This window comes from Lissotriton helveticus, chromosome 10, assembly GCF_964261635.1.
Source record: "Lissotriton helveticus chromosome 10, aLisHel1.1, whole genome shotgun sequence".
Classification (NCBI taxonomy): Eukaryota; Metazoa; Chordata; class Amphibia; order Caudata; family Salamandridae; genus Lissotriton; species Lissotriton helveticus.
Window position 1 is genome coordinate 40010039 of NC_136071.1, and position 12495 is coordinate 40022533.

Below are 12495 nucleotides of genomic sequence, written 5' to 3' on the forward strand. Positions count from 1 at the left end.
GGAAGGATCCAAAAAGTTGTTTTGTTCCAGATAACAGGACAGATGCTGGTTTACTAGTGATTCCATTACCTTTGAGCAACAGGAGAGAAGAGAGATAGGCCTATAGTTTTGTAGATCAGTCGGATCCCCTAGGGTCTTTTTAAACAATGGTTTAATGCATGCGCTTTTTCACTTCCTAGGAAACGTGTCAGTGTATAGCAAGATGTTACAAACCTCAGCAAGCGCATCAGCTAAGACTGGACTGAGTTCTGACATAACAGTCAGTGGTGCAGGATCTAATGGGGATCCTGATTTCACGAGACTTAATAAGGAGCCCACTTGTTCACTCGTGATATGAGGGAAATATTCTAGCCTAAAAGGAATTAATGTTTCCTGCGAAGGATCTACAAGAAGGTCTGCTTCCACCAATTCAAAAGAGCGATAGATTGTATCAATCTTATGAGTGAAATAGATGGCTAGGTCATCACAAAGCAAGGTCATCACAAAGGACAAAGTTCATCACAAAACAAATAAAAGTTGTATTGCCTTCTTCGCAGATGATTAATGAGCTTGTTAAACACAAGGTTTATTAAAGTTATTGGATTGCCTTAGGGGTTTCTTGGAAGGGCTACCCTCCGAATTCAGAGTTATCCTCACTAGTTTTCCCATGTCTTCTTCAAATACATTTATAGATAACCATCCTAATGGGGAATATTTTCAATAATGTTCTTTAATTCTACTGATAGCGACTGTTTATCTTTCTTGGTCCATAAAAGCTTCCCAATTGGTACACTAAGTACCACATCATCACTTTCAGTGATCTGCCATGAATCCATATCCTCTGCCATCCCATTAATGGTGAAAAGAAGAATATTGTGATCACTCAGATATAACCTTTTTATAACCTTTAAATCAGCTAGATAGGGAAAATCATATACGAGCTAATAACATAGTTGATTATAATGGCTAATTTTGCAGTTATATGGGCAAAATGAGCTGCGATATCACCCTATAGTCTTTGACTGAGGACTATTAAGTCATGTTCCCTACAAGTCCACATCAGCAGGAAATCACTTTTTTTGTCCTGTAGGAGGTGGAAAACATGATGGCCAAGATATTAACCGCCTCTTGCCTTGTCGCAAAGAGAGCAAGAGAATAAGACAGTTGCATTTAGAAGGTCCATCATTTGGATCTTGGTGATACCCACTTTACACGTAATTATGTTGATATAACGAAAGAGCTCACTTAACAAATGATTATTTTTCTTGGCCTGGTGGAATATAAAGGTGTGAGCTTACTACTTAAAGAGTCATGAAGATTATCCTTCAGGACCTCCAAAGGGCCATCTAATTGTGAATCTGTTTGTAGTTTTATTTTTGACCTTTCTGTAGTCGGCAGCAAATCAGTTTCTGTTTTAAGGCACTCTTCATTAGCTCTAATAAGGTAAGACTAGATCATTGATTTCTCCTTTAAAATTCCCTAATGTGGGGTCCTGTTCCTTATGGAGTTGATTTAGTTTTGTGACAGCACTTTGAGGAGATTAATCTCCGCCATCGTAACCTTTTTGCTGTCATGATACATGCAGGCAGAAGCACAATTATCCGCACAATAATCTGGAGGTATATATGGGAGGAAGACATCTAGGTTAAGTCAGTTTTTCCCGGACTTCCCCAGGACTTTACAGGGAGATGAAAACAGAGCAAGGATTCTGACCAATACAAGTGTGCACTGCACACGGATTCCTTTTCCACTCGTTACAGGCCCCGAATGCACAATACTCCACTACACTACCATAGGACTGGCGAGAGAATTGCCAAGGATCCAACTCACTGCAAAGAGTATTAGAGAACTAGAACCTCGCAAGAAAGGGCTTGCGAACTACAAGCCGCAACAGTACCTAGTTGGACCACCTATGCAGGGAGCCCCCTACCTTCCTGCTCCTAATGCGAAGCGACAAAGGTTTTGCCAAAGGTCTTCCCAATTAGAGAGGTAGTGACAATGGTAATGGCGGTGGCAAAGGTATAGCAAAGGTTTCACCAGCTGTCAAGAGCCAAACATCCAACCAGGCATCCGTGAATTGTGACCGTAGCTGTAGCTGTGACTGTGGTTGTGGCTAAGACTGTGACCATGGCCAAAGCTGGAAGGGTGGTAGGGAAGACAATAACACAACGCTTCAACAATGTTTTAAACCAGGGCACAAACTTTATAAGAGATGTTTCATCACTCTTCCCCTGGTCTCCCCTGGTATATTGTTCCTGCTGCTGTGGTGAAATCAAGGAAGAGAAAGATAAGGTGGAGCGGGTCAAAGGTCAAGGGGGGGTGCAGTGGCCAAAACCACACCACCTCCGCAGCACTTGCGCTCACCACCATTAGAGAGCAGCAGGCCACAAGCCACACTGATGCCACCTTCTCTTCGCAATGCTCCTTAACCTCCCCCCCCCGAGGGATAATTCTTCCCTCTGACAGAGCCACACTGACAACGGGCTGTGGGTTGCTTGCCAAGAGGGCACGAGCGCGACCAGCCACTACTGTGGTCCGACCTCCTGTCACTCCCTCTGATTGCTCTTGGCTTCTCCGATATGGTGCAGCACATGCTCCACTCGCAGAAGGAGACTGGGGCAGTCAGGGCTTTTACGCCTCTAGGCTCCCGTTGGGCCCTATTTGACTGTCATCCCTGACTCCTGTGCCCAGAAGTCTGACCTAGTAGCTCTGCTGTATTCTGCTGCGACGTTCGGCATGTTCACCGTGCGTGCTGCAGCTGTTGAGCTCGTTCACTCGATTGCTCTGGTGCCGCTCAGGATTGTCAGTCGGTCCACTCTGCAACAGACACCCCCCCCCCGTGACATTTGGGTGATCATTTGTGTGAGTGCACTTTACAAATATGATGATATGTAGATTAGGTTCAGTGGGTCCTGATGAATTACCCTACCTGTAGATACTAAGCACGGCAGGAAACCTGTTGACCAATTAGGAGAATATTAAGGAACATTATTCCTGTTTGTTTTTGACCAGTACCAGGGACCCCAGGAATAATGTACTCACAGAGGGCTACTTTAGTTTATTTATTTTATTTATTTCAGGCTTGTATCGCGCTGGCATCGACTCCCGAAGGAGTATCTCCGCGCTTTTGACTTCTACCACAATGCAATCAGGAGTACGCTAGCTTTCTAGATGCTGAATAGGAATGTTTTTAACATTTTTCTGAAAGGAAGATAGTCCTTACAGAGCCTAAGCGTGTTAGGGAGACTGTTCCAGAGGGACGGGCCAGCAATTGAGAGTGCTTTGCTACCCTGTCTTGCCTTCCTGGCTCTAGGAACCTGTGAAAGACCTTGCTCGCTAGACCTAAGAGAGCGGGAGGGTTTATAGGGAACAAATTTGTTTGCCAGATATGCAGGTCCCATACCATTCAAACACTTGTGTATGGTACAGCATACCTTGAATTTTGCCCGCTGTCTGATGGGCAGCCAATGAAGTTTTGTCAGGAGAGGCTTTGAAGGTGTGCGAGGAGGAACATTCAAGACCAAACGGGCAGCCGTGTTCTGGACCACCTGTAGTCTGGTCATGACTTCCTCATTGGCGGATAGCAGCAAGCCGTTACAGTAGTCTAGACGACTCATGACTAAGGCCTGTACTAGCATCTTTCTACTCCCGTCTGGTAGAAGGGGGAAGATTTTAATTTCAGTCCAACTAGTCTTAAGATTCAGCTGGCAAACAGCTCCTTAATTCTATCAAATTTTGCTCCGAAAAGTAAAACACTCTCTCTGACCTCTCCACAACTAAGGTACACAAATGGTGTTACTCTAGGTTTGGTTAGGAACAGCACACTGTGTTTGATCATAGTTATAGTTCAGGAGAATGTGTGCTGGACCTTGATTACTCTAGTTCCCTCTATCATTTATGGATTTTTTACCCCGTTCTAGGCAAGATCTGTGTCAATGAACATCTTCCCTTTAATAGAGGGTGACTGCAGCTTATATGCTCATCCTTTATGCAGTACAGCAGTGGTTTGCCAGAGGTGTAACACAAAGTGGTGCCTCCCCTTCAAAATGTGTTGAGGGGCCCTCTTGAGTATCCCATGTTTACAAGATAACAATTGCCATGGGACTACGTGGGGTCCCCAGAAGGGTTGTGTACTCCCTGAAGGATTGGGCGCCTCCTATGGCATAGGGGCTGCACTGGTCCTTGCTATTCCCCTTGGCTAACTTCCACTAGTTCGAGTTTAAAAATCCTAACAACTAGGTTGTGGCATTTCTTTCTTGCTCAAGAAGTAATGCTTCATACAGCAAGCTTTTCTCTGGTCCCTTAGTGCACTTTGCAGTTGGTCCCTCAGAGACACCATACAGCTATATTACCCTGGCTCTTCTCTGTTAATGAACCCTTGTGTCGGTCCATCAGACAGGATAAGAAGACAGAGGAGGTGAGCATGGACTTTCCTTGTTGTTTCCTATTGGGAAGTAGCCAATTTTAGTTTTCCATTCATAGATGTTTGTGATCATCAAATGCAGTGAAGATTATTGTGATCAGTCTTCTTTCTGCACCTAGGTCTCTGTTTACGCCCATTATTGCAAAATCCATTTGGATAACATTTGTGAACAATCTTGTTGATTAAAATAAATATGAAGAGGTCCAGTTTACGTGTGGTTACTGTAATATCTTTTGATCATGTGCAAGGGGATCCGTGTGGTCCTTGGCAGACTCCTTATTATGTTATGTCATCAGTTGGGGTGTGTCTGTTCAGTCAAGAGATCTGTGTTAAATCCATCATTCTTTTGCTCACCATGCCATCCCAGTTTAGACTTGGCCATATGCAAATCAATCTTGACCCTGTGCCTCATGGGAACAGTCCAGCCCGAACTGCCAAGCCAGGTCCTCCCTGGACCGGAAACAAGCATCCTTGGACCGGTCTCGGGGTTTCACCGCTCTTCAGCCAGGATAGCTTGATTCCAGTGGCACAGTGAGCCCAGGACCCACGTCTGGGCAAAAACAATGGATTTAGGCCCAGATCTCTGTACTGGGGTGAATGTATGACATTGTTCTGCATTCTGTCCATCAACTGTTGTTTTTGCATTTGTCACCCCAAGTAGGACGGGCATGCTCAGACGTGAATGACATGCTCTCCATGCCACTGGAATCAAGCTATCCTGGCTGATGAGGGCTGAAAGACTGAAACCAGTCCTAGGATGCTTATTTCCAGTCCAGGGAGGACCGGGCTTGGCGGTTCAGGCTGGACTGTTCCCATGGGGCACATGGTCAAGACTGATTTGCATATGGCTGGGTTCAAACTGGAATGGCATGGTGAGCAAAAAAACAATGTATTTATTCCTAGATCTTTGTACTGGGGTGAATGTATGACATTGTTCTGCATTCTGTCCAGAAGTAGAATCGGCGTGGAGAACAGGACAAATTTGCCTGCTTGTTTTGTCAGCCCTGAAGAAGTGGATTGGGATTCTTCCCACGACTAAACATGTGTTGACTGGGTAAATTTGAATGAAAGAACAATAGAACACCCAACAACTTATTATTTGAAAAACATTAAGAATAATTGATCTCACTGTGTTATCTTTACTATATGAATGTGATAAAGAAAGACATGAGATGTATAATTAGACACTAATGTCAAAGATATCAGCATGTGCATAGGACAAGTGTTACTTACCAAAGCCATTTTGGGATAGGGAGTGCTGATGCTGGTGTCCTGGTTAGCAGGATCCCAGCAAACTACAATCAAAATACACTTACACCAGTGAGGAAAAGTAAATTTTGCCATGTTCTGTGTCCCTACGTGTCCTCCATCTTATGTTATGTGTGCATGATTAATATGCATATGTATTCCCCATGTTCGATTAAAGACGCAATTATAGTTGTGTCCATCTCTAGTATGCCAGTTTCCAGTTCTCGTGAATACTACGAATATCAGGCCTATGTAAAGTTACGTTGCCACGTTTCTCAGTGTGCACGTTATTTCATTGTAAAGTCCCCGTTTCTAGGCCTCAAAAGGGCCTGGACACCAGATTCAGCTCCTGTCTCCTGAGCCCTCGCTGAGGAGCGATACAGCCCCCACCTGTATTCCTGACCCTTCACTTACTTCCTGCCTCACAGTGCCCGGTTCAGCCTGGCTCTGCCTACGAGTCTGCCAAGAGTATGTTATGATTCTAGTTATCAGTCCAGCCCTCCTTCTCTGCATTCCTAAGCTACTGAATCGCATCAATAGTTTCCGTCATCGTCTAGCCTTTACGTCTCCATGTAAGAGAAATACTGTATTAATGATCATTTAATATTCTTCAACACGCACTACATGTAGAATAATGCATGCACCAGTCTTAGAGTCTGTTAGCCTTTACCCCGATAACTTTTGGATTCTATCAACATGTTCTCTAAACATCAGATACTAGATATTGTTTAGGCACATGTCGCCCTGACTCTCCAGACTTCAGTCTCTGCTCCTAGCACAGAAGTCATAGCCCCCAGCTTCTCCTAGTAACACGTCATTGTCAGTTTGCGCACACCATTAGGTTAGAGGTCCCGGCTCCTTAGGTAGCCCCCTCCATGTTTCCGCCCCATTTATGACATATTCTGTTACGTTTACATCACATGTCTATGTATACGCCTCTTGTTACACCCACTTTCACCCTTATCTTTCGCGACTGCTATTGACCACACCCACTGCTCCGCCTATTGTATTCACTGTAATGCAACTGTTTTAGTATATATGCTTGTGTACTGTTATTAAATGTTACGCCGATTCCCGATTCCTGCCCCCAGGCAGCTGCCATCCTATTCCCGTGCAGGTTGTCCTGTTCCTGTCCCTTATGCTGTATTAAACCTGCAAACTCCTACTACCTCGAATCTTGACTCTTATTTATTGAGCTATCTGTTATTGCTATGTCCAGTCAAACCTAGATCCGGTATTATTTATTTATATACCACATAATGGCGCCCGAATAGGGACTTGCCCTTTCCCCACGCGCCGGTGAAGCCACGTATGCCCCCTGATCCTCTGCAGCCGTGACGGAACCATACCGTGCACGTGCAGATATTTCTGCTTCAAGTATCCCTCAGGCCCACGGAGGAGACGGAGGTTGCGGTCCAGCATCCAGACGAGGCGGTGGAGGAACGCGGCGAGTCCCGACCAGAGCCCAAGCCGAGAGTCCAAGGTCCGAGGTATCCGGAGGCCCACCCGTAACAGAAGTCCGAAGTTCGTCCGTCCGGCGTCGAAGCAGTCCAGTCCAGTCCGAGGCCTTCCGTTCTTGCTGCCCGGTGAGTACCGTTGCTGGGGTAGTATCTAGACAGGGTCAATCTAATTGTCTCTGGTCCGTGGGGTTTGGTGGTACACAGATCCCAAAACGAAGTGTCCACTTCGGTGGATGCGGGTCCTGACGTGTCTCTTTATGAGACCGGTAAGTTTCGTACTGTTTCAGCAGTGCATCTAGTTTCTGTTCTAGTCAGTTCTGTTCTCGAGAAGATTCATGTATTCTGTTTTCAGTATTCCAGGTAGTATTCTGCTCGAACTGTTATTTTAAATGTTCTTCATGTATTTTAATGTCGTGGTATGGGAGTGGTGTAATTATCGTGTTCATTGTGTATTGTAATTGCGTATTGTGTCTAGGTTACAGTTCAGTCATGCCGTTATTTTCTAAGCTACGTCAGTTAAAAACCAGAAAAGGTCTGTTAGAAGCAGCAGTTCCTGTCCCGCCTAGGGACAGTCCAGGTCATTTTATGTATCAGAAGCATGGCATAAGTGCCATATTATATCTAGATTTATGGGTAGAGTACACCAAACAGTTAGAAGAAAAGTATAGATGGCCCGTATCAGGTACGTGGGATGCCGAGTGCATCATGCGAGTAGAAGAAGCATTATGGAAAAAGAAAGCCAGACAGTCACAGAAAGATGCCATCGAGTTATGGCGCAAAGAATCTCATAAAAGAACCGAAAAAGAAATCAGAAAGTCAGAACTAAGTAGAGAATCCTTAGAACGAGCCCAAGAAAGGGAATTAATCGAGATAGGTGAACGAGTTAAAACCGAACAGTCAGACAGACAGAGGCATGCCCTTATTAAGGGTATCTATCCTCTTCTTGCCGAGGGCTTGCCAAAAGCAACCCCGGAGGCATCCAGTAATTTTCCACCACCACTAGTTCCGACCAAGCTACGTCACAAACCGACCGCGGCTGATATTTTCATCTCGTCCTACTTGGACGACACAGTCCCAGAATATGCAAATCCTGTTCCGCCAGTCCCTGTAAATCATGTAGTTCCTGCTCCTCCAGACACCGGAGTACCTGCTACGGTACCCCCGGTCCAGCCTACATTACAATTTCCCGCCGCGCCAGCACGAAGAGTATCAGTCGACGACTCCAGTTTAGGGGCCGCAGGAGGAGGTCCTCCTGGTACCCCGCCACCACACCAACGTAGAACGTTGGCCGAGTTACATGAATGTGCGTTACAGCGTACGCCCAAATATAAGTCCGTTGCAGACATCCGACGAGCTCTTACTGAATGCCGCTATGATCCAGTTGCAGGTGATGATAGTACAGTTATATATTCCATCCGTGTAAGACGGGTGACCGGGTATTTAGACACCCTACCTGATATGAAAGAAGATCTAGACAGAATATATCGTTTCATCCGTACAGGGGATGATCCAGAAAGTATTAGCGAAGCCATGTCTCAAAGGAAAGCTGAGATCCAGCTCATGATATTAAAGTTTCTGATTAATTGTTTAATAAGAGAACAAGATTACCCGTCTAAAGATCCGGCCGAAATGAGAATCCTGACAAGGTGGAGTGATAATATAGCCGAGGGTAAGCACAGAACTATCAGTAGTATAGAGAGTATGTACAAGAAAATCCGTAAGGAAATAATAAAGTTACATGAGAAACGCAAAGAAGCACAAGTAAGCGAGAAAGAGAATGACTCTCCTACGGAAGAGGTAGAGGACGAGAATCCCGCCAGAATAGCTTATGTAGGAAAATCTAGATTTCCAGATCGCCATTTACGTCTAGAACACAAGTCAGTTTTTCATCATCCAGCACCAGAACAAGGTTCTCTAGAACAAGTGTTTCAAGCTACCGATCACATTCTGAAATCACGAATCGGTTATAGTGAGTTAAGTACTATGCATGAACAAGAACTAGCCCGATCAGCAGTCCGATGGATTACTGATTCTACCACTTTTCCAGACGAAATAGTGGCACAAATGTTTCTGAAATTGCCACCAGCCGAGCAACGACTGGTGGGTATGTATATGATCCAGCACCTCATTACTTTGTATGAGGGTCAACATTCTGATCCAGGTCCGTTACATGATGTCCTGAACGAGTTACTCCAGTATAGATGGAAAGGTTTAGGTACCGATTTAATTAGTGTCATTCTAGAACAGCGCCACAAATATAGTATGTTTTTGAACCCGCATTTTGTTCATGTCTCACCCCCAGAAAGTAAACCGTTTTACATAGACAGACAGAACCCGTTACGAGAAGTACACCCAGTTAGGACAGCAGCTGGTGAAATGCAACGAGTGTTTGTTTACACCCCGATTACAAAGATGGAACTCTTAGAGATGAAGAAATTAATTCCTTGTCATGACAAAGATCCAGCAGGGTTCCACCGAGAATTAAAAGACATGCTCCGTATGGGAGAATACACGTATCCAGATATTATTAAAATGTTAAAGGTCCTGTTGCCCGCAGGGGTATACGAGAAACTCAAGGAAAAAGAATGGGAGGTGGGAGAGAAAAAGATCAATTGGGCAGTTCTAGAAGCTGAAGATAAGATACGAGTACCAGGTACCGGTCTTGGAGAGAAATGTAAAGAATTACCAGAACTGTTAATACAAGTTTTGCCTAGATTATTAGCCACTAAAAAGGAAGACTGGGATGTAATCTCAGCCTGTAAACAGAAACAAGATGAAGATACTAGTGATTTTTATTCTAGATTTGAGAAATGCTTTATTATAAACAGTGGCTTGAAGACGAGTAGCGAGTCATACCCTCATCTTTTTGTTACTAAATTAGTCGAGAATTCAAGTCCACAAGTTAAGAATCGAGTTATGAAAGTCGAAAGTACGTGGCAAGCTAGTACTCCGTCCCAGATGTTGCAGATGCTCCAGTATCACCAGAATAGAATCAGAGAAGAGCAAGAACATGAAAGGAAACGTATGAAAGACACGAAAATGAAAGTACTAGTTGCACAATCTATTCCCCAAGACAGTCAGAAGAGGGGTCCGATTCAAGCGAGTCATCCTGCAGCTCCCGTTAAAGGGACATGCAATTATTGTAAACAGCCAGGTCATTTTATAAACGAGTGTGCAGTTCTGAAACACAACATAGCTACCGGTAAGACTAAAGAAAGACCACGTCCGCCTAGACAAGAACAAGTTTCACAGACTCCTCAGCCACAGAATGCACAACAGACAGTTCCAGCACCGCAGCCTATTGCTGCAACACAGCATGTTACACAGCAGATGTACCAGTATGCTCAGACAGAGTACCCAGAGTATCAACCATATTCATGAAACAGCCTAGAGAGGGAGGTAGGCTTGCCTCTCATCGAGATACCTGTAGATCAAGAAGGTCCCTATGTTCATAGTCAAGTACTAGGGAAGGACAGAAAGTTTCTGATTGATACAGGGGCAAGTAGGACGACCATCAGTCACGCCGAAGTTCCAGGGGCTCCGCTCTCAGGCTCTAGAAATGTTTCCCTTGGATTTTCAGGAAAGCCTATTGTAAACGAGATATCAAAGCCAGTTACTCTAGAAGTAGGTCCATTGTCCCGCACTACTGATCTGTTACTTACGAAGTCATGCCCAGAAAATTTGTTAGGCATTAAGACACTGAAAGAATTAGGTGCAGTTATTTGCTGCTCCCCAGAGGGAATACGTTTGTTTTTACGTGACTTCAAGGGTCACTATGTATTACGTGATTTTGATCCAAGATTGTCCAATGTTCCGCAGCATCTATGGGCGCAAGGTCCAACTGATGTAGGTTTCATGCAAATCACACCCCATCGTGTGACTCTCAAACCAGGTGTAGTGTTACCACGAATCAGACAGTACAGATTGCCACCTGAGGCTGTAGCAGCCTTATCCAAAATTATTGACGAGCTCATGGCTCAAGGAGTAGTTGTAGAAACTGACTCCAATGTATGTAATTCTCCGATCATTCCAGTCATGAAACGTACTGATCCAAATGCACCCCCGGTATATTGATTAGTTATTGACCTTCGAGAACTCAATAAATGTATTATTCCCCAGTACCCAGTTGTCCCAGATATTTCTTCCCTATTGACAGCCATTGATTCCGAAGCTTCATTTTTTACAGTCATAGACCTCAAGAACGCGTTTTTCAGTGTCCCCATTCATCCAGACAGCCAGTTTCTTTTCGGATTTTGTTTAAATGGAAGGAGCTATATGTTCACACGCGCTCCTCAAGGTTTCACAGAAAGTCCTAGCATTTACAGTCAAGCACTTAAGAGACAACTAGACAACATTCACATGCCAACTGACACTGCCCTGCTCCAGTATGTCGATGATCTACTGATCACAGCCCGTTCTGAACGTGCTTGCGAGCGAGCATCACTTACGGTCTTGTATTTCCTTGCCGAGATGGGGCACAAGGTGTCCCCTTCGAAGCTTCAATTCTGTGTCCAGCAAGTGATCTACTTAGGCCACTTACTGTCCAAGTGGGGTAGGCAGCTGACACCAGACCGTATCCAGTTAATAGCGAGTCTTCCTCAGCCCAAGACACAGAAGGAGGTACGTGCTTTTATCGGCCTTACTTCTTATTGCAGACAATGGATTCCTCAGTATGCATTTCTAGCTAAACCACTGATACAGTTAACGACACAGGAGGCAGCCGTATCGACTGTCCTCCCTTGGACATCTGAACATACACTTAGTTTCAATGAGTTAAAGAAAGCTTTATGCCAAGCTCCAGTTCTAGCTACACCGAACTACAGTAAGCCTTTTACACTTTTCGTCACAGAACGCGAAGGTACAGCATTATCTGTCCTCACACAAGATCAAGCAGGACAATACAAGCCTTGTGCTTATTTTTCGAGCACATTAGATCCAGTAGCCCAGGCTCTGCCTGCGTGCCTCAAGTCAGTTGCAGCCACAGCACTAGCTATCAGACAAAGTGATTCCATAGTATTAGGACATTCCCTGACAGTACAAGTTCCACACTCCGTGGAAGTTCTTTTAAACCGAACACAGACTCAGCACTTGACAATTGCACGTTTAACAGGTTATGAATTGACACTGTTCCAGCCACACATAGAAATCAGACGCTGCAACGTTCTAAATCCTGCTACACTGTTACCGTCAGTTACTTCGAATCCTGCCACACACGACTGTGTGGAAGTAGTTAATATTATGACAAAGCCAAGACAAGATCTGACAGATATTCCATTACCAGATCCCGACCTGACACTTTATGTGGATGGTTCATGTATGAGAAAAAGTACAGGAGAACTAGTAGCCGCGTATGCAGTGACTACTGACACTGAAGTTATAGAAACA

At 44.7% G+C, this 12495-nt stretch overlaps 1 protein-coding gene across 1 annotated transcript in view; it reads right to left on the reverse strand.

The window, feature by feature from the left end:
* The window catches only part of LOC144785334 (uncharacterized), a 148558-nt gene that overhangs the window by 53550 nt on the left and 82513 nt on the right, over positions 1-12495 (reverse strand). Inside the window, exon 40 of the mRNA XM_078664298.1 lies at positions 5636-5697. Within this exon, the coding sequence (XP_078520424.1) occupies positions 5636-5697 (62 nt within the window). The remainder of the gene's footprint in view (positions 1-5635; positions 5698-12495) is intronic.